The sequence below is a fragment of the Nuphar pumila genome, chromosome 14 (genome assembly GCF_984573655.1).
Source record: "Nuphar pumila chromosome 14, dmNupPumi1.hap1.1, whole genome shotgun sequence".
In the NCBI taxonomy this organism is placed as follows: Eukaryota; Viridiplantae; Streptophyta; class Magnoliopsida; order Nymphaeales; family Nymphaeaceae; genus Nuphar; species Nuphar pumila.
The window spans coordinates 79,722,593-79,745,916 of NC_143262.1; the positions used below are offsets into that span (position 1 = coordinate 79,722,593).

Genomic DNA, 23,324 nt, shown 5'->3' on the forward strand with positions numbered 1-23,324 from the left:
AATTCTTTCGACAACGCGAAAGATGGCAAAGGCGATCCAAAGGAACAAGGTGATTTTTTCAACAACGCGAAAGATGACAAGGAGATCCAAAGGAGCACGGCAATTCTTTTGGCAACGCAAAAGATGAATTCTTTCGACAACGCGAAAGATGGCAAAGGCGATCCAAAGGAACATGGCGATTCTTTCAACAACGCGAAAGATGACAAGGCAATCCAAAGGAACAAGGCGATTCTTTTGACAACGCAAAAGATGAATTCTTTCGACAACGCGAAAGATGACAAAGGCGATCCAAAGAAACAAGGTGATTCTTTCAACAACGCGAAAGATGACAACGCGATCCAAAGGAGCAAGGCGATTCTTTTGACAACGCAAAAGATGGATTCTTTTGACAACGCGAAAGATAACAAAGGTGATCCAAAGGAACAAGGTGATTCTTTCAACAACGCGAAAGATGACAAAGGCAATCCAAAGAAGCAAGGTGATTCTTTTGACAACGCAAAAGATGAATTCTTTTGACAACGCGAAAGATGACAAAGGCGATCCAAAGGAACAAGGCGATTCTTTCAACAACGCGAAAGATGACAAGGCGATCCAAAGGAGCAAGGCAATTCTTTTGACAACGCAAAAGATGAATTCTTTCGACAACGTGAAAGATGAACTCTTTCGACAACGCGAAAGATGGCAAATGTGATCCAAAGGAACATGGCGATTCTTTCAACAACCCGAAAGATGACAAGGCGATCCAAAGGAGCAAGGCGATTCTTTCAACAATTCGAAAGATGACAAGGTGATCCAAAGGAGCAAGGCGATTCTTTTGACAATGCAAAAGATGAATTCTTTCAACAACACGAAAGATGAACTCTTTCGACAACGTGAAAGATGGCAAAGGCGATCCAAAGGAACAAGGTGATTCTTTCAACAACGCGAAAGATGACAAAGGTGATCCAAAGGAGCAAGGCGATTCTTTTGACAATGCAAAAGCTGAATTCTTTCGACAACGCGAAAGATGAATTCTTTCGTCAATGTGAAAGATGACAAGGTGATTCAAAGGAGCAAGGCGATTCTTTTGACAACGCAAAAGATGAATTCTTTCGACAACGTGAAAGATGAACTCTTTCGACAACGCGAAAGATGGCAAAGGCGATCCAAAGGAACAAGGCGATTCTTTCAACAACGCAAAAGATGACAAAGGCAATCCAAAGGATCAAGGCGATTCTTTTGACAATGCAAAAGATGGATTCTTTCGACAAGGCGAAAGATGAGAAAGGCGATCCATAAGAACAAGGCGATTCTTTCAACAACGCGAAAGATGACAAGGCAATCCAAAGGAGCAAGGCGATTCTTCTCACAACGCAAAAGATGAATTCTTTTGACAATGCGAAAGATTAATTCTTTCGACAATGCAAAAGATGGCAAAGGCGATCCAAAGGAACAAGGTGATTCTTTCAACAACACAAAAGATGACAAGGCGATCCGAAGGAGCAAGGCGATTCTTTTGACAACGCAAAAGATGGATTCTTTCGACAATGCGAAAGATGGCAAAGGCGATCCAAATAAACAAGGTGATTCTTTCAACAACGCGAAAGATGACAAAGGCGATCCAAAGGAGCAAGACAATTCTTTTGACAATGCAAAAGATGAATTCTTTCGACAATGTGAAAGATGAATTTTTTCGTCAATGTGAAAGATGGCAAAGGCGATCCAAAGGAACAAGGCGATTCTTTCAACAACGCGAAAGATGACAAGGCGATCCAAAGGAGCAAGGCGATTCTTTCGACAACGCGAAAGATGAATTCTTTTGACAACACGAAAGATAAATTCTTTCGACAACGTGAAAGATGGCAAAGGCGATCCAAATGAACAAGGCGATTCTTTCAACAACGCGAAAGATGACAAGGCGATCCAAAGGAACAATGCGATTCTTTCTACAACGCGAAAGATGACAAGGCGAACCAAAGGAGCAAGGCGATTCTTTTGACAACGCAAAAGATGAATTCTTTCGACAACGCGGAAGATGAATTCTTTCGTCAACACGAAAGATGGGATAGGCGATCCAAAGGAACAAGACAATTCTTTCAACAACACAAAAGATGACAAGGCGATCCAAAGGAGCAAGGCAATTCTTTTGACAACGCAAAAGATGAATTCTTTCGACAACGCGAAAGATGACAAAGGCTATCCTTTCAGAGAAAAGGCTAATCTTTCAACAACACAAAAGACAATAAAGGTTACTCTCTCAAGGAGGTAAAAGTTGATATCAGGATGTGTCAAGATGGACATTGAGCTCTTCACTTCATGTCAAGATAGTAAGAAAATATTGCCAAAATGTTAAAAATTGTTTGTTGATTCAAAATGCTTGAAATTGATGTATATTGGTATGAAAATCTCTCCTCTTTTCTACCTAAAATATTACCTCCAATTGGGCTTACTCCGTAGAATCAAGATTCAAATTCAAATTGCTTGCGATTGGTTTTTTTTCAAGGAAGCTATCAATTTCCTTGATATGAACAGAAAAGAAGATATTGTTGATATTGTGAAAGCAATTGGTGAAAGAATATTGATAATAGAATTTCACAAAATTTAAAGAAGATTCTTAGTAGATTTGGCAGTCTGATATCCTGGGATTCTTTCTCATGATGATCTTTCTGCACTCTTTTTTTTTGGCAGAATTGAAGCTCTCTTGGATTTTTGAGGATTACATCATCCTTCATTTCAGAGATGTCCTGACTTTTCTCTCTCTCTCTCTCTCTCTTTTGGAAGGGTACGTCACAAACTCCTTTATCTTGGAGATGCTTTGATCCTTCTTTCTCTCAGGGTTGATCTTGACGGTATTGGCTCATTGGTTGGCAATCTCTTTATGATAGCAGAAATTAAATATCTTTTAGGGTTTGTCGGGAGGCTCATCGCAGTCACCTTCATCTTGACGGTGATCTGAACTTTCCCTGGAAGGATCCGTCACAAACTCCTTCATCTTGGAGATGATCCAAATCTTCTTTGGCCCCGGGGGTCTAACTCGCATAATTCATCTTCATCTTGACAACAATTGAGAGATCTATTTTGCAGATATTTAATTGCAGCTTAGGTGATTGAGGAGATATGGAAATTGAGTGGATTTTTCTGTATCACCCAGGATATTTCGACTGCTTTATTTCCCAAGAATGATCTTTAAAAATGTGTCATTGACTGCGATCAATATCGATCACTTATGGCTTTGCAACAACATTGAATTTTCTTTGTTGGCCATATTGAGGATTTATTCTTCATCTTTTTGGTTGGCCAATAGAAAGATTTTGAATTTTGAATCCTTCTTCACAAAAGCTTTGTCCATTTGGAAGTAATACTGAAGGTAATTCTTTTATGCAATAAAGGTTTTGAAATCAACAAATATTTTAATGACAAATTGGCAAAATATTCTTGGGATCTTTGGTGAAAGAAATTGCTTGATATCCGAGTTGACACATCAGTGGGATTCTGGATGAGGGTCCAACACGAACCTGAACTCTAAAGGCAAATCCAATACGAAATTGGAATTCTGAAGGTAAGTCCTAGCACAATGCTGGATTTTGAAGGTAAGTCCAATTCAGAAGTTGGTTTTGAAAGAACGACTGAGTCAAAACACAAATCCTGTAAGGAAAACTGGAAAATTCGAGTCAAAACCCGAGTCTTCAAAGGAAAACTAGAAAGTTTGGTTTTGAAGGAAAGAAAATTTGAGTCGGAAGTCAAATCTTCAAAGAAAAAACTAGACCCATTTGGTTTTAAAGGAAAGAAAATTCGAGTCGGAACTCGAACCCTTAAAGGAAAAACTGAAAAGTTTAGAAGGAAAGGAAATTTGAGTCAGAACTCGAATCTTAAAGGAAAAACTTAGACCAATTTGGATTTAAAGGAAAGAAAATTTGAGTCGGAACTCAAATCCTGAAGGAAAAGTAGATCAATTTGGAAGGAAAAAAAATTTGAGTCGAAACTCGAATCCCGAAGGAAAACTAGATCAATTAGAAGGAAAGGAAATTTGAGTCGGAACTCGAATCCCGAAGGAAAACCAGACCAATTAAAAGGAAAGGAAATTTGAGTCAGAACTCGAATCCCAAAGGAAAACTAGATCGGTTAGAAGGAAAGGAAATTTGAGTCGGAACCCGAACTTCGAAGGAAAACTAGATCAATTAGAAGAAAAGGAAATTCAAGTCAGAACTTGAATCCCGAAGGAAAACTAGATCGATTATAAGGAAAGGAAATTCAAGTCGGAACTCGAATCCCAAAGGAAAACTAGATCAATTGGAAGGAAAAAAAATCGAGTCGGAACTCGAATCTCGAAGGAAAACTAGATCAATTGGAAGGAAAGAAAATTCAAGTCGGAACTCGAATTCCGAAGAAAAACTAGATCAATTGAAAGGAAATAAAATTTGAGTCGAAACTCGAATCCCGAAGGAAAACTAGATCAATTAGAAGGAAAGAAAATTCGAGTCGGAACTCAAATGCCAAAGGAAAACTAGACAAGAAGAAGGAAAGGAGATTCGAGTCGGAACTCGAATCCCTAAGGAAAACTACACCAATGTGGACACTGAATTTTAAAGTGTACCAGTGTGAATACCGGATTTTGAAAATGAACCAGTACAAGCATTATGTTTTGAAAAATTGCCAGTACGAATACTGGGTTTTGGAAAATTACTAGCATGAACACTGGGTTTTTAAAAAATTACTAGCACGAACACTGGGTTTTAGAAACTTACTAGCACGAACACTAGGTTTTTGAAAAATTACCAGCACGAACACCGGATTTTTGAAGAATTACCAGCACGAACACTGGGTTTTGGAAAATTACCAGCACAAACATTGAGTTTTTGAAATTTTACCAGCACGAACACTGGGTTTTGAAATTTTACCAGCACGAACACTGAATTTTTGAAAAATTACCAGCACGAACACTGGGTTTTGAAAATTTACCAGCATGAACACTGGGTTTTTGAAATTTTACCAGCACGAACACTGAGTTTTGAAGAATTACCAGCACGAACATTGGGTTTTTGAAATATTACCAGCACGAACACTGGATTTTTGAAAAATTACCAGCACGAACACTGTTTTTGGAAAATTACCAGCACGAACACTGGGTATTAAAAAATTACCAGCACGAACACTGGGTTTTGAAAAATTACCAGCACGAACAGTGGATTTTAAAATTTTACCAATTGATTCTGATGAAAGATTTTCAATCTTCACCCTCATGCTGACTTGGACAACTGTCGGAGTCTCAGGATTTATCCCTTATCCTGAATAAGCAACTCAGGTTTATCCCTTAACTTGAAGAGAAAATGAATTTGATGCAAGTGAATGTAAATGAATGTGAATGAATGCATGCAAATGCAAATGAATGCAGATGTATGCAAATGAATGCAAAATGATGTAAATGGATGTATATGCATGCAAAATGAGAGATTTGTTTGATCCTGCCTGCATACAGGATGTTTTGAAGACAATTTTCAAAATAATGCCCCAGTATAATAGGGAAAGAAAAATTTGGATAAAATGAAGATAATTGACGTTCGAAGAATGCTCTCTAAAGGTGACAAAGCAACTGACTTTTGATTGACTCAAGAGAGACTCTGAAGAATATCACTCCTCATGGAAGAACATGGTGCAGAGAAGGAGAACAAGCTTATAAGGAAAATTGATAATTTTATTGATGCATTGAAGGAAAATGACAAATCAAGAAAAGATAAATAGGATTATATCATCCTTTAAAGACAAAATGAGAAATGGGAAAATGCTAACATTGTCGCCCTTGAGTAATTGAGAAAAAAAATGACTAGTCTTTCTTTTCATCTTAGACCCCGTTCTCTATTCCCATCTCGAGCCACTCGACCCGTTCAGTAAGCTCAATGAAATATTTGGAAGGCGAGGTGGAGATCAGACCTCTCAAAGGTTATGAGAAATTATTCAGAATAATCTGAAGTGTGTGCTCCTCTAAGATGGGATTTCTCATTTTATTGCAAGTGCCCCTCCATCTGCGGATGAAGTTTTTGGCTTTCTCATTATCTATTTGCTTTATATTATAGAGATGGTTTAGCGTTGGCAGCGCTTCAGTATTGAAAAGGAATCGTTCAATGAACAAATTGACTACTTTATCAAATTCCTTCAACTCGATGGGATTGATATGTTCTGAGTACCACTTGGCAGCGGTGCCCTCCAGACTGTAAGGAAAACATCTGAACAAAGCACGATTGTCTCTCTTGAATCGATCGCACTCCGCAAAGAACATAGCCAAGTGAGCCTTGGGATCGCCAGTCCCATCAAATTTGACAAATTTATGGGGGGGATCTTCTAGGCTATCATCCCCATCTAAACCATCATAGAAATCTTCGCTTGTGAAAATCCTTTTGCCCTTGTTGCGGGCTTGCAGATCCTTAACCATTTTGACCATGTCTCTGAGTTGTGACTGGTCAGAGTTATTAGCAGACTGATCTTTTAGCTTATTGGTTGACCCTTGCCCTTGTGTCATCTTCTGAAAAAGCTTGCTGAGCCTCACACTCTTCATCGGTGCCACCTCCTGATTCTGCTTCATCAGATGTATCCTCATGTTGGATACACTTCTTGGATATCTTTAGTTGTTTCTTCAATGTTCGGCCCTTGATCTTTTTCTTGCTAGGAATCTTGTCGAAATTGGCCCCTGTTTGCTCTGCCATTATCTTATTCATCATCTTTTGAAACATGGCATACATCTGGGGATCGACATCATCATTAGCTTGTTGACTTTGTTCCTAGTAGATCGTGGAGAATCCATCTCTTGCTCGCTGCTACTGTTAGGGTGCTGAAGCGACATTGTTTTCTTCCTGGATCTGGTCTGAACCATTCCACGATGCCAAAACTCTATGTAAGACAAATGAGATGATTAGAATGAGGAAAAGTTCTTGAAGGCAATGACTTGGGGAATAGAATGAAAATAATGGATGAAGATCTGAAACTGAGTTGACAATTTGAAGGATATCCTTTTACCATGGATGGGATTATTGCTGGGATTACGACAATTGCATTGTTATTCCATGAGAGGAAATAAACAATCGAGATATGCCTTGTTACCTAGGCAAGGTCGTCAACCATGAAGAAAAAGATATTTTTGAAGGAATATAACAAAGTAATGCATAATTGATAATGAGCTTCCCTATGAACTTGGTAGATTATCTGAGAAGGAAGGCAAAATTTTTTTTTTCAGAAAAAAGCATTCATCATAAAGGGCATATTGCATGAGAGTTCAGAAAATAACATTATGAAGAAACTGACCTCCAAATATAAGGAAAACTGATGATTTTATTGATGTCTTGGAGGAAGGATGACAAATTTAAAGAAAGCAACTAGAGACTACATTTATTCAAGAAAGCAAAAGCAGAAATGATGGAAATGAGAAAGCATTGACATTTGTCATCTTCATGAATGATCAGGGAAAGGCTCGGTCAGAACGGTCGACTGGTCCTCCTCTTTAATGGGGAGATTCTTGTCAACACAGTCTTGAACGATATTTTTAAAGACGAAGCATCGCTCAGTATCATGCCCTGTAGCTCGGTGGAATTTGCAGAAGCGATCTTTCCATTTCCCTAGGGCGACCGAAGGATTAGCAATTCTTGGAAGTTTAACCATTCCTTTTCTCAGCATGTAATCAAGGATTAGCAATTCTTGGAAGGTTGTTGTTGTGGCTGCGAGACTGTCTGTTTGCAATATTTGGCTCTTTAGCAAATGTGAAGCTGAGTTGCAGCATAGTAGTTGAGTACTGCTACAAGCTGGCTTGGGGCAGTCGATACCAAAAGTGTATGTGGTATTGAGAAGGAAGATGAATAGTGGTGGGGCCAGGAACGTGAATTGGCACGAACACTTCAGGAAATAATTAGATAGCTAGAACAAAGGAGGTGTTTGTGTCATACCATATGATTATATAGAACAACAATATGACCCCAACTATTTTAAACAATATTGAGAACCTATGCATTGAAAGCGATAGATTTAGGAGAAGCAACCTGAAAGTAAGATCACTCTTGTTCCCAAGCATGTCATCTTCAGCATAGACGTAACGTCCATTGTGTCCCTTTGGCACTTCCTACGATTCCCTCTGTTGCAGTACACGATAAGGAGCAAACACAACTCTCAAAGGAGAATGTATTGTCTGACAAAAGGTTAGCGATGCTAGAGAGGGAGAATAAGGAGCTACAAAAGGACATGCAGAATTTAGGAAGACAAATTGGGTCATTGGTTGAGATGATTACCAGTGGATTTAATAAGATCAAGGGAATAAAGAGGCCATCAAATAAAGAGACTCCACCAAGTACCTCAAAGAGACGATTTATATGTCCATCTGAGTTGTCAAGTGCCAGTGAATAACATATTATGTGATTTGTGTATCTCGATAATTCTATGTTGTAATTCTATCATTCTTTGTTGTAATTATATAATTCTTTCCTTAATAAGTGTAACACAGAAGTGCCACTGAAAAATCGATAATATTACATAAACTTAGGTTTGTAATTATATAATTCTTTCATGATTTGTACTTATGTTTACTAAATTATATAGAAATTACTGGCTTAGGGTTTATTATGTATTGTGATTCTTGTGATAGTGATTACTCTGTATAGCAATTACTATGTATAGTGATTATGAAGTTACCATGATTTGTACTTACGTTTGCTAAATTGTATAGCGATTACTAGTTTTGAGTTTATTATGTATAGTGATTCCTATAATAGCGATTACTCAGTATAGCGACTATGAAGTTACCATGATTTGTACTTACGTTTGCTAAATCGTATAGCGATTATTGGTTTAGGGTTTATTACTTATAGTGTTTCCTGTGATAGTGATTACTTAATATGGCGATTACTTAGTATAGCGACTATGAAGTTACCATGATTTGTACTTAAGTTTGCTAAATCGTATAGCGATTACTAGTTTAAGGTTTATTATTTATAGTATTTTCTGTGATAGTGATTACTTAATATAGCAATTAATAGGTATAGTGATTATGAAGTTACCACTATTTGTACTTATGTTTGGTAAATAGTATAGTGATTACTAGTTTTGAGTTTATTTTGTATAGTAATTCCTGTAATAGTGATTACTAAGTATAGCGATTATGAAGTTACCAAGATTTGTACTTAGGTTTGCTCAATCATTAAGCGATTATTGGTTTAGGGTTTATTATTTATAGCATTTCCTTTAAGTGCAAGGAACGTCGCATAACATTAGTTTAGGGAAACGTCATCTGACACGCTACTGATGTTATGCGATGTGTCATTCATTTACACGTACTAACATTGTTTCGATAATACTAGCAAATGAAACATCTTTTAATTAATGCGTAATGTAATTTATTTATTTGTTAATATTCTTTGGGCGTGATTTTTGAAAATTGGCGAGACGTGAAATGACGTGAAGAATAAATGAATGATGCATCACATAACTTCAGAAGTGTGTTCTGTAAAGAACACAAGACGTTTCCTTTAAGAGCATGGAACAAGCGACGTTTCATTTAAAGAAGAACCAGAGCCTTTCCTATAACCTGCTTCGTGAGTAACGAACAAAAAAACTGATGTTTTCTTTAACCTCCTTCGTCGCGAAAGTTGTATCGATGTCGAAGAAGGACGTTGTGATTCAGTCAAACGTCTACAAAAAAGGGTACCTTTGATTCTTTTAACCTGCTTCAGCTTTTTTATGTTGTTTACTGAATATAATGCTACAGTCCGTTTACTGAATATTCAGCTAATTTTAGTGCAACATCCACAAAATAAGGTGCCAGAAAACTTAGCAAAGTGCTCGAAGAGAACATCGACCAGATGCGAGATGAATTTGCAGAAGAAAACACTATCAATAATTTTGTACGTATGAAAGCACTATCAGTTATACATTTATGTATGCCATGGGTATGTATATTAACAAGTGCATATTTGTTGTAAACAGACTATACATGATTTTGTCATGTATATTCAAAGCAAGGGAACAACCATGTCGGTTAGCGTCATCACCTATTATTTTATGGTATAGCGGTTATCTTATATGTTTATTTTCTTTTTTGATTTACTAATGTACCTTCGTGTTTTAAACTTACTATTATTATTGTTTCGTTCAACAGAGTATTATTCATCGAATGCCATACGTGGCTGAATTTCTAGACGGACTACAATACTAGGGTAACGATGACCAAATGGTAGACTTTTATTCATGTGAAAAGGTTTGTGACCATATCGATTTTTAAGATGTTAAATCTATTTAATATCTTGTTTTGATTCTTAATGTCTATTTTTAAGCTATCAATAGGAATTTGCATATCGATTTAAGATATTGTTTTGATTCTTAATATCGATTTCTATGTTGATTCTAAATATCTATTTTTAAGATATCAATAGGAATTTCCAAATTGATTTAAGATATTGTTTTGATTCTTAACATTGATTTCTATATTGATTCTTAATATCTATTTTTAAGCTATGGATAAGAAATTTCATATTGATTTAAGATATTTTTCTGATTTTTAATATCAATTTCTATGTTGATTCCTAATATCAATGTAAGATATTGTTTTGGTTCTTAATATCAATTTATATGCGGATTCTTAATATCGATTTAGAATATTATTTTGATTCTTAATATCGACTTAAGATATTGTTTTGATTCTAAATATCTATTTTTAAGATATCAATATGAATTTCTATATCGATTTAAGATATTGTTTTGATTCTTAATATCGATTTTTAAGATATCAATAAGAATTTTCATATCGATTTAAGATGTTGTTTTGATTCTTAATATTGATTTAAGATATTATTTTGATTCTAAATATCAATTTTTAAGATATCAATACAAATTTCCAAATCGATTTAAGATATTGTTATGAATCTTAATATTGATTTCTATATTGATTCTTAATATCGATTTAAGATATTATTTTGATTCTTAATATTGATTTCTATGTTGATTCTTAATATCTATTTTTAAGCTATCAATAGGAATTTCTATATCGATTTAAGATATTGTTATGATTCTTAATATCGATTTCTATGTTGATTCCTAATATCGATTTAAGATATTGTTTTGATTCTTAATATTGATTTATATGTTGAATCTTAACATCGATTTTTATGCTATCAATAGGCATTTTCATATCGATTTTGTAAGATATTTTAAAATCAATTTGCAGATGTTGATTCCTACATTGTGGCAATCGAAAAAGCATTGGGTCTTATACGTGTTGAATGTAAAAAACAAAAAATATGGTTATACAACTCCTTGGACTATAACATTAGTGTAGACTGTGACATTGGGCATTTGGTAAGTTTCTATTTGTAAGATTATCATATATTGTACGTGGCTAAGAATTTACTTGCTTTTGCATAAACCGCAGGTTGGATTTTTCATAGACATGTTGGGTGTCGACATTGGCCCATGGAGGCTTCACGTCGCAGAGAATGCTCCTTTACAAAATAATGGCATCGATTGTGGCGTCTTTGTAATGAAATATATTGAAGCAATATACTATGGATGACAACCAGAATTCACCGTCGTATGTTGTACACTTAAACATGTTTTATTATCCTATATTGTTGGTGTAAGGGTTTCTATATTGGTCTGACTTTTGGTTTTTTTTCCAGGATGATATACCTAGATTCCGCATAGAACTATGCAAAAAATTGATGGATTTTCTAATTGCAGAAGATACAAAACCCCAAACTGTAAGATTACTTAGAAAGCAACGAAGGACACGAGGGCCCCAGGAGTAAGAGGTAGCTGTTTTAAACGTCTACTTGTTCTCATGGATAACATGAAGAGGGTTACGTTCTACTGCTGAGAGAGAGAGATATATAGTAATTTTTGGTTCAACATTCATGACAATTTTTTTGTGTACAGACATTTGTAACAGATTTTGTAGATTGTGTATACAAATTTTGTAAGACTATATAAATTTCACATTAATCTATAAACCAAAATTATGCACCTGGCACACGTGTTTTGAATATGCAAATCGCCACCTAAAGCACACAAATTGCAACAATGTAAATTCCACAGACACACGTTTCAAAATTATAATACAAATATCTTACAAATCGATATAATATTGCATAATCATAATACAAATCAATTTTTGTGAGATATTGTTTTGTTTGTTAACACTACAAGAAATCTCTGGATTAGCGACGACCTAAATTCGTCGCTAATCTGACGCTAAATTGTTTAGCGATGGATTAGCGTCGGATTAGCGACAAAAAACTTTTATTGCGAATTTTTCGACGCTAAGTAGTGCCAGAACTTATCCGTCGCTAATTCCGCCGCTAATTTACGATGGATTAGCGACAGATATGATCCATCGCGAGTCCTTCGTGATTTTAAATTAGCGATGGATAATATCCATCGTTAATCCATCGTTAAATTTAAAAAAAAAATAATAAAAAAATTTGCTCGCTGCCGGCGCGTTCTCCGGCAAGGAGCAATTTTTTTGCACAGAACCGATGCGTTCTGGCAGGCTACGACTTCGCACAGATTTGGAGGGAGCTCTTCTTCAAGTTCCAGGTCTGCCACGAGTACCAGCCGAAGAGCTTCACAGCGGGGGCGCATTCCGGGGGGAGCTCCTCTTCAAGTTCCAGGTCTGCCACGAGAACTAGTCGAAGAGCTTCACGGCGGGGGCGCTCAGCTTCAGCTGCGACTCCGCGCGGATCTTCGCGAGCTGCAGGGGGAGGAGCAACGAGTACGGCATAGGGGTGTGGGACGGCCACACCGGAAAGCAATCGGATTTCTACTACGAGACCCCCGGCTGGTCCGTCAGCGACTCTGGCAGGCTCTAGTGGCTCCCCAACAGCAGCCTCCTCTTTGTCGCCCCCTTGACGTCTCGGCTTCGGCGAAGCCACGACGGCTCCATCTGCGACTTCTCCATAGGTGGGGATCGACTCTTTGTGCGCGTCGTCAGCGAGGCTTCTGGCGTCCTGAGAAGCGCCTCAAGTGGGATGGTTTAAATCGAATGGGAGGGAAAAACAAAGGGAGGAAAAATTTTGAACGAAGGGAGGGAAAATTTCGCGCCTCAGGTGGGACGAAAATTAGCGAGGGATTTTTTCTGTCGCTATTAGCGACGGATTAGGGACTGAAAATTTCCCTCGCTAATTAGCATTTTTTGTAGTGTTTTGGCGACAAAAAAATGTTGTCGCTAATCCCTCGCTAATTAGTGACGACTTTAGCGACGAAGATATTTCCGTCGCTAATTTTGCAAATATTTCAAATGTTAGCGACAAATAGTTTTTGCTCGCTAGTCCATCGCAAATTGGCGACGGAAAAAATCCGTCGCAAATTTCCGTCGCTAAGTAGCATTTTTCTTGTAGTGTAATATCAATTTATAATATATTATGCTGAATTGTCGTATATCGATTTGTAAGATATTATGTGTTTTCTACTATCGATTTGTAAGATATTGTTTTGTTTGTTAATATTGATTTGTAATATAGTATGCTAAATTGTCGTATATCGATTTGTAATGTATTATGTGTTTTCTAGTATCGAATTTTATGAGATATTATTTTGTTTGTTAATATCGATTTATAATATATTATGTTGAATTGTCGTATATCGATTTGTAAGATATTATGTGTTTTCTAGTGTCGATTTGTGAGATATTGTTTTGGTTGTTAATATCGATATGTAATATATTATGATGAATTGTCGTATATTGATTTGTAAGATATCATGTTGAATTGCCGTATACCGATTTGTAAGATATTATGCTAAATTGTCTGAATTATTGTATATCAATTTGTAAGATATTATGTATTTTCTAGTGTCAATTTGTGAAATATTATTTTGTTTGTTATTATCGATTTGTAAGCTATTATGTTGAATTGTCGTATCGATTTGTAATATATTATGCTGAATTGTCGTATATCAATTTGTAAGATATTATGTGTTTTCTAGTGTCGAGTTTTATGAGATATTATTTTGTTTGTTAATATCGATTTCTAATATATTATGTTGAATTACCGTGTACCGATTTGTAATATATTATGTTGAATTGTCATATATTGATTTGTAAGATATTATGTATTTTCTAATATCGATTTGTGGGATATTGTTTTGTTTGTTATTATCAATTTGTAAGCTATTATGTTGAATTGCCGTATCGATTTATAATATATTATGTTGAATTATCGTATATCGATTTGTAAGATATTATGTGTTTTTTAGTGTCAAGTTTTATGAGATATTGTTTTGTTTGTTAATATCGATTTGTAATATATTATGCTGAATTGTCGTATATCGATTTGTGAGATATTATGCTGAATTGTTGTATACCAATTTGTAATATATTACGTTGAATTATCGTATATCAATTTGTAAGACATTATATGTTTTCTAGTGTCCATTTGTGAGATATGGTTTTGTTTGTTATTATCGATTTGTAAGCTATTTTGTTGAATTGCCGTATCATTTTGTAATATATTATGCTTAATTGTTGTATATCAATTTGTAAGATATGATATGTTTTTTAGTATCAATTTTTATGATATTTGTAGTATGATTTTTATTGTAGAATTATAACAACGAATTATAACATTACGACAAAAAATTATCGATTTATAATAAGGAATTATAGAATTACAACAAAGAATTATCGATTTACAACAAAGAATTATAGAATTACAACAAAGAATTATAGAATGCTAAACATTACAACGATTTACACTAATAAAAGTTAAATGCTACAACTATTTTGTAGTTGAAGAATCCACACATGATTCCTGTGTTGCGTTGCTGACTTTTGAATTGAACTGAGTTTGACATAAAACAGAACAATATCAGACACTATATTAAGTTCAATAAGAAATGCAAACATCCTCCCAAAATTGTTATATACCAAAAGACTTGTCAAACTCATGTCATTGTTCCACTCAAACAGGTCAGGAGGATTGCAGGTTCTAACATTGTAGTGCACGTCTATAGGGTATTGCTGCATGTTGGAAATTACATAAGTTAGATATTGATAAGTTGCACGTAATATCATTTACATAGAAAGCAATATATTATATTACATACCTGTTCATGTGAGGGGCTTGGTTGCTTAGGGGTTGATTGTTTCTTAGATATTTTCTTGTCAACTAATTCTAGTGCACCCTTTGTCCTCCGATGACTGCGCTCAGAAGAAGGTTTCCTTTGGATACCCTTCGCTAGGTAAATATTTCTATCATAATCTACAACGTTTACTCTTGATTTGTCAAAGATGATGTTTACACTTTAGCGCATCTTCTCATAAGGGTCAGAGGAAGCATGATTTTCACCTACGTTGTTCGATTCGGTTTTCTTAGATTGGTCTTCATGAGCTGCAACGAACTCATGGTGAATTAACTGTATTTTTTCAAGTAATTCTCTTGACACTTTTCTCATACATATATAGGCTTCTTCGCTTTTCGATGTCAAATCTGTAACATGCATAAGTGACCTACATAGTTGTTGCTAACGGGAGGCTATGTGACACTTCTCATCAACACGAGATGGACTGACATTATTTGTATCCAGCAGTTCAATCTTTACTTGTCTCGTCCATCTTCGCATTATATATGACTCAGGTATTTCTTGTATCTTCTCTTGATTAAGTGTCTTTAATGCATGACGACATAAAATACCTTTGAATTCAAACATTTTGCACTTACATTCAACTGTTCTGTTGTCAATATTGTACGTAACATGTGCTTCTTTCCTTTTTGGATGCTCTTCATCCTCTCATACAATATGGTATTTATGCATATTCTCATATTGCATATGTCCTTCTATGTTGCAATTCATGACCTGTATAACCTCCTTCTTAATTCATTCAAATACAGTTAGTGTATACAGATCTGCAGGTTGCGTCAATATTTTCATGCCCAAAGTTACAGGGCGGGTGTTAAAGCATTTCACATCTTGTTCAAGCTCATTTTGTATAAGACCGTCTACAAATAATTCATATTGTTTCATGAAGCGAAACATTGTTAAACATAAATACAAGGTTTTTTTCAGTGTGACATGCATAGATTCAACTCTTTGTGTGCTTATCATACCTGCACAAAAGCATTGTCTTCCATAAATTTTATAACCACACACAGTCTTCAAGGTCAGACATCTGAATCATTTGCTCCCAAACAGACATAAAGGTGACCTCGTCTATGCTCTCAAGTATAAGCTTTCTAAACTTTTTATCAAACTTTGTCTTCTGATTAAAAATGTGTCTTATGTTCTTTACTGCATTTTAAAAGATATGTCACAAACATAGGCAATGATATGCATATGGCTATACATGAGACACTACAACCGCAATTGCATGATCACCATCTGTAAGTACAGCTCTAGGGTGCTTCACATTCATTGCCTGTGTAAATACTCTGAACAACCACTCAAAGGTTTTCTTGGTCTCATCATACAAAAAAGTGTCACCTAATATGCAACTCCGTGAGTGATGGTTCACTCCGACAAACTGCGCAAATGGCCATTGTTCTGTATTAATCTTCACTTTAGTATAAAAAACATGCACATCATTGAAGCATTCATAATCTACTCTTGACTTTGAATCTGCCCAAAACATATTCACAGCATACCCATCTTTATCCAGTTGCATTGCACTAAAAAACCCAGGGTCATTGCTTGAATTCTTCTGTAGGTAATCAACCAAAGAATATATTTCTCCATTCTTCATGTATTTGACCTCTTCCTTCTCAAACGGTTTCTTAGATCCATAAGTGTGAATGGTACATTCTCGCAACCACCATCTATGTACGCACATAAATTGTATGTCTTCCTTGGTGCAATGCTGATGCTATCAGCTATTTCAGCAATTGCAGTATGCACTTCAGTTACTTTACGATGTGACCTTAACATAGGAGTCATAAATGAAGCGGCTAATTCATGGTTATAATCATTGATTAAAGTACGAACTACATATTTCTCATTCAGAAGTCTTCTTAACACCATTCTCGCTGGACAACCACATCTTGAATCTGGCTTGCTCCTTGTTGGATTTTCACTTGACTTCTTTCAACCTTGCTTAAAACAAATATATGCTTTTCTCACCATGACACCCTATGCATTTTTTGCCCAAGAATACCTTCTAACACTGAAGCTAAGTTTTAAGGCATAATCATTGTAAATTTTGTATGCAACTTCTTCATTATTAAATTGCATTTCCTTTACGAGAACAGAGTCAAGTGTACTATCATGTAGACTTGAGATGCCTGCACCTTTGTCAAGTGCATTGTCATGATCGTCTACCTTATTATCGAATTGCATTTTCTCTGCTGGAATATTCAAGTCAAGAGTGAATGCAATGCCTGCACCCTTCTTATCATGTGCATCATTAGTGTACATATTCACTTCTTCAGGTGCATCGATAGTACGGATGTCCGTTGCTCCATGACTTTCCAATGATTGAGATACATCATCTTCACTGCAACTAGTTGATATGCTCAACACTGTCATGAGCAAAATATCAATTTGCGTTAGCCAGCGCATACGTTTACTACGATTTATTCAAGATGCATATAACAATGAGTATCGATTAGTTAAGCAAGTCAAAGAAATGATTGAATGAATCACAGTATCAAAGCAACAACATAATAGCTTACAAATCGATAATAACAATCAAAACCATATCTCACAATTTGACACTAGAAAATGCACAATATCTTACAAATCGATATACAATAATTCAGCATAATATATTGTAAATCGATATACGGCAATTTAGCATAATATCCTATAAATCGATATACGACAATTCAGCATAATATATTACAAATCGATATTAACAACCAAAATAATATCTCACAAATTGACACTAGAAAACACATAATATCTTACAAATCGATATACGTCAATTCAGCATAATATATTACAAATCGATATTAACAAACAAAACAATATCTCATAAAAATCGACACTAGAAAACACATAATATCTTATAAATCGATATACGGCAATTCAGCATAATATATTACAAATCGATATTAACAAACAAAACAATATCTCATAAAAATCGACACTAGAAAACACATAATATCTTACAAATCGATATATGGCAATTCAGCATAATATATTACAAATCGATATTAACAAACAAAGCAATATCTCACAAATCGACACTAGAAAATGCATAATATCTTACAAATTGATATACGGCAATTCAACATAATATATTACAAATCGTTATTAACAAACAAAATAATATCTCACAAATCGACAATATAAAACACATAATATCTTACAAATCGATATACGGTAATTCAGCATAATATATTATAAATCGATATTAACAAACAAAACAACATCTCACAAATCAATATACATGCTACTACAACCACGATTTACGTTACATTGCATATACTGAGTGAACGGACAATACCAGATGGGGTAGAGGCCCTTGCTCGCATCTGTAACCAAGAATTCTTGTCAACAGATTCTACCGCCTTACAATTATCTTCAAGTTTCTAACCGTCGAAACGATAAAATCTACCTGCAATAACAAAACAATGCCTTAATGACACTCACGACGACATACGTTCTTCAACAATAGCATGATGATATGGAAAGGTACTTACCACGCTTTAATGGCACTTGTTGGAATGTGTGTGCGTCATTGCTTTTTTCCATATTGCCTAATAGAAAAGAAGAAGAAGAGAAGACTGTAAAAAGAGATGGCCGGCAAATCCTCCTATGATGCTCATCAATGATCGAACCAGTTGTTCGATTTATAGTTATCTCCATGAGGTAGGAACGAACCCAGAAAAGCTTTTTATCTAACACAAGGCAGGAACGAGAAGGCGGCTATGTGTTGTAACACAAGCTAAAAACAAAGGTGGAACATGCAAATCTATATACAGGGAGCGGGAGGACATTTTTGTCCAACGCATATCTATCTTACGGAAGGACATTTCCGTCAAAAGCATATCTACTCTTTTTATATGTTATTTTATTATAAAGTCATCGTGGGTAACATTGGCATATGAATTATCGCGGGTCCCAAGATATTCCTTCGTACACACCGGAACACGCGAATTTGTGTTCCAGGTAGAACACAACACCCTCTCCAAAAAAAGGGAAGAGAACAATACATTGCTTTGAATCAATCAAGAATTATGTATTGTTTCATTCACCAATTCTTCCGTGTTGTAATGAGCATAGATCCAGCACACGAGCAGATGCATGTTTCTTTCTTAAGAGTGTCTGACAGTGTAACTGTTAGGAGATGGATGTCGTTCATCCATGTGATAAACGGCAGCCAGAACACCATGAATTAATGGATATGTTGTTTCTTAGATGGGTTCCACAAACTTTTAGAGAGCCATTCAAGTATTAGATAAGCGACATCTATAACGCAAAAAATGAACGAGTGAAACAGAACAAACATGATGGTGTTCTGGCTGCCGTTCATCACATGGATGTACGACATCCAGGGCACCTTTGAAGGCAGCATGCATCTTGGAAGGTTATCACTCAACTACTGAACTAGTGTTCATATTAAACTCAAGCAATGGGAGGTTTAAAGCCTCCACTATACAGGGCTCTAGGCCAACCATTGCTTTCATGGCTACCCGAACGGGAGTTTGGGGGGTGGCCTACTACTGAGAGGCTCTCTCATGCATGGGCATAGTGACAAATATAGCATGATTTATGAAAAATCTCATGATAATATCACGAGAAATTGCCTGAAAGTTTAAAACGGCAATTTCTGGTGAGATTTTTAAAATATCACAAAATTTATGAAAGAAACATAAATACCTCGATTTAAATGCGATATTTATGTTTTAAACGGCTATTTTATTGCGATTTAAACGTGATATTAATAAATTTTATTAATATTTTCTTATAAAAAATCATTTTTATATTTTTTAATTTATTTTTTATTGCCAAGATTTTTCTGAAAAAATGTGAGATTTATGGATTTTTTTCAATTTCTCACGAGTTTTTGAAAAACAAGAAATTGCCGATAAAAACTTTTGTCACTATGCTCATGGGTTGGCTAATCTTGCAGGAAAGGGTAACTGAGATTCAGCTAGCCAGCCGAGAGAAGGAATCTCTCACACACTTGTTTTGGAATTGCTGCTTCACACGTAGCCTGCTCAATCGAGCCTGGAACAAATTTGACATCCACAACCACAGGATCACATATATGCGCAGCTGGGAGTAGGGTCGGATGTAACTCTATATCTTACCCGAGTCCGAATCCAATTAGTCAGATCTGGTAGCCAAATCCGGATCAGATTAAAAATTAGATTCAAAATGCAGTACTAATTTTGTATTGGAATCCGAATCTGATTAAAACCCGAACCCAATTAAGTGTCCGTATCGGGGTTTTTTAGTCAGATCCGAATTCGGGTATACCTTTTTCCATCCGAATCCCATTAGATCAGATCCGTTGACATCCCTAGCTGGGAGTCAATGGTACCAATACTTTTTTACACGTTCCAAAGCTACCCAAATGATCAAGCTCTACCCAGTCTTAAATCCTAACTAATTTTTTGATGAGTAAAACCCAACGATTAAAAAGTCAATAACTCTCCTTTTTATAAAAGAGGAATCCTCTCAGATAACCAGGTTACTTAATGGGCTCACCGGGTGCGAGGTAAACCCCGAGTGGGATCACCAAACACAGCCCTTTCGGAACCCACAAGTTAAAGGCACCAGCACACCCGGTGAGAGTAACCTAAAACGAAAAGATTATATGTAAATCAGTTATTTCAGTATAAGATAGTGTTTGAAGTTAAACCAAATAAAATATCACTAGAGAATTGTCCACTCCCAGTAGGGATGGCAGTGGACCGGGACTGGGACGGGGGACAAGGTCTCCACCCCCACCCAGTTTCAAAATCCTAACCTCCATCCCCGCCTTCATCCCCGCACGGGGATGGATTTTAACCTCCACCCCTGCCTTCATCCCCGTTTTGTGTCCTCCATCCCCGGTCCAAACGGGTGCGAGGCAGGGCAGGGCCCCGTTTCCCCTTAGTCTATAATCATCCCTTAAAGGATTGAGGGCGGGGCAGGGAAATGCGTAAGTCCATCCCCATTTCATGCCCTTCATCCCCGGTCCAAACGGGGCGAGGCGGGGCGAGGCGGGGCGGAGCCCCGTTATCCCCCGGTCCACTCCATCCCTAACTCTCAGGCAGGAGCAATTGAAGGAATAATTAATTTAATTAATTGAAAGCAGTATATCACCATAATACTGTAATACAACATCTAATAACATTTCCCTAGAAGTCCTGGGTATCAATACAGCCGACACTCAAAAGTCTAACAGACCTATTTTATATATGTATGGAAAGAGTTGTATACATAAGTAATGCTTTTATTGGGAGCTCACTTATGGGCAATAATAAACCCAATACAAAGAGAGGAGAGAGAAAGAGAGAGAGAGAGATCACCACTCCCAACCCCAATCTGGTTAAAAGGCCAAATGCTATGTGCTTGCACCGAACCTGTTACCTACTGTGACAAATGGGTACAGTCTGTCAAACACCTCATAAATAAATAAATATATTAACTGGTTAAAGAAACTAATTTCTTTACAATATTCCAAAAAGTCAAAAGTAAAAAAAAGAAAAAAGAAAAAGAAAAGTTTTACCATCTTCACAATCTTGGTTCCTTTCTTCTCCCACTTCAGTCATCAATCTGGCATGAGTTCTGCAGAGAAATAGAGGTGCCAAGCTTGCTCTGATCCAGCACTGCTGAGCACTGCGCCTCAATGTTGAACTTGGGTTGCACAAGCTTACCCAAAACAAAGGCTCTTGATCTCACAACAAAGGTGAGATTCAAGGGCACAATGATATTAGGAGTCCCTGAAGTCCCAGTTGTGCTCAAACCAGATCCAGCACCATATAGGGGAACCCTACTCCCATGCAAAGACACACTCAATGTCCTCTGGCTTTTCCTTCTTTGGTAGAAATTGTTGATCTAGCATCAACCATACAACCAAAATCAATCAAAACCCAAAAGTTTTTTCACCCAGAAATCACCAAAATGCAAGACTTTTGGGGGAGAGGAATGAGGATGGGGTGCTTACATATCCAGTAGCCACATTCAACTGTGAGTAGTACAGATCCAATGGTGCAGAGGAAACATGGACTCCGAAAAATGTAGCTGTGTTCCTGTAAACAAGTTTTACGGTCGAATTCATGGAGAGCATAACCGTCTGCACGCCCGATGCGTCGGATCCGGCCTGCAAGTTGAAGCTGTCGAAGCTAATACTCTGCAAAAAAAAAATTTGTCGAATTTCGATGAATTGCATGACTATGCTGTTATTTCAGTCTAAATCTTCTGCTTTTTGAACTACCCAAATATAGATCCTGAACATGTGCATTATAAATTGTTTATACATAAGAGGAAAAGAAAAGACAGAGTACCTTCATGGTGATAGTTGGCTTCTGAGGGCGAGCAGCGCCCCAAAGAATCAAGGAAAAGAAAGAAAAGAGAAGGATGAAGCACAGAATGAAGATAAGAAAGTAGCAGCGACGGGGAATTCCTTTCTCCTCTTCCTCTTCCTCAAGCAGGCCTTCCTCTTCAATAGCGGGGATGTCCCCCCACGGCTTCCCACTTTTCCCGTGCCTACCATTGCCATCGTGGGGAGAGATCTTCCTAGATCCTGATTTCAGAGACCCGGAGACCCTGCTGGTGGAGGACTCTCGAGAGTGGCGACCCACCGAGGAGTGGGAATGCGGTGGGGATCCCATGGGGCTGCGCACCGGCGTCGAGTGCAGCGACGTCTTCTCGCCATCGTGGGAGTCGCGGGACGGGCTCTGCACGTAGTAGACGGGGCGTCGTGGCGACCGGGTCGGAGACGACGGAGCGAGGCTGGTCACCTCTGAATCAGACTTGGCGTGCATCTTCTTTAGACCAGCAGTGAAGGCTTCTTCTTCTTCTTCTATGTCCACGATTCAAAATCCCAAGTTTGGTTTTGGACCTTTTGGTTCTCTCCTAGATCTGAAGATTTTAAGCAAAGAAAGAAGACTCTCTCTCTCTCTCTCTCTCTCTCTCTACGAAGGAAGGAGGGCAGAGGAGCACAGGTATTTGGTGGTGGAGGAAAGTGAGAGAGAGCTTCTTAGTGTTGTGGTGCGGTGGAGTCCGGATCGGGTGCAATCACATGGCACAAATTTTTGTGCATTAAGTACTTGATGGCCCTCCATCAGGCCTTGGGCCCCATAACTGACAGTCCTGTATCAAGATGGAGGGTGATCAGGTGCTTAATGCACACAGATTTGACGCGGTGGAAATGCATGTTAGTCATGCTTGCGAAAGTCCACCATTCGGTGGAGATCAATTATTAGAATACTGGACGATGTGCTGGTGACAGGTAA

General features: G+C 37.0%; 1 protein-coding gene across 4 annotated transcripts; it reads right to left on the reverse strand.

The window, feature by feature from the left end:
- Positions 1–18,372: 18,372 nt before the first annotated feature.
- On the reverse strand, positions 18,373–23,047 carry LOC149817064 (uncharacterized). 4 transcript variants are annotated; one of them, XR_016427638.1, is made up of 5 exons: positions 22,374–23,043; positions 22,034–22,219; positions 21,596–21,924; positions 18,576–18,632; positions 18,373–18,490 (listed from the first exon to the last, which is right to left on the reverse strand). XR_016427638.1 is itself a non-coding variant. In XM_089987323.1 (4 exons), exons 1-3 carry the CDS (start codon positions 22,851–22,853, stop codon positions 21,631–21,633), a joined length of 960 nt encoding a protein of 319 aa, XP_089843449.1. In that variant the 5' UTR covers positions 22,854–23,043; the 3' UTR covers positions 21,256–21,456; positions 21,596–21,630. The 4 variants fall into 4 exon arrangements, 3 of the variants coding, with proteins under 3 accessions (XP_089843449.1, XP_089843450.1, XP_089843448.1); XM_089987323.1 differs by lacking the exons at positions 18,373–18,490; positions 18,576–18,632 and adding an exon at positions 21,256–21,456; XM_089987324.1 differs by lacking the exons at positions 18,373–18,490; positions 18,576–18,632 and adding an exon at positions 21,256–21,459.
- Positions 23,048–23,324: the final 277 nt, after the last annotated feature.

Bases quoted from the DNA above. Each gene is read 5' to 3' on its own strand.
- LOC149817064 (XM_089987323.1), bottom strand. From the start codon at position 22,853: ATGCACGCCAAGTCTGATTCAGAGGTGACCAGCCTCGCTCCGTCGTCT. The intron at 22,220-22,373 runs GTACTCTGTCTT...TTTTTTTTGCAG, and splicing joins AGCCAACTATCACCATGAAG to AGTATTAGCTTCGACAGCTT. The intron at 21,925-22,033 runs GTAAGCACCCCA...GGTTGATGCTAG, and splicing joins TGAATGTGGCTACTGGATAT to ATCAACAATTTCTACCAAAG.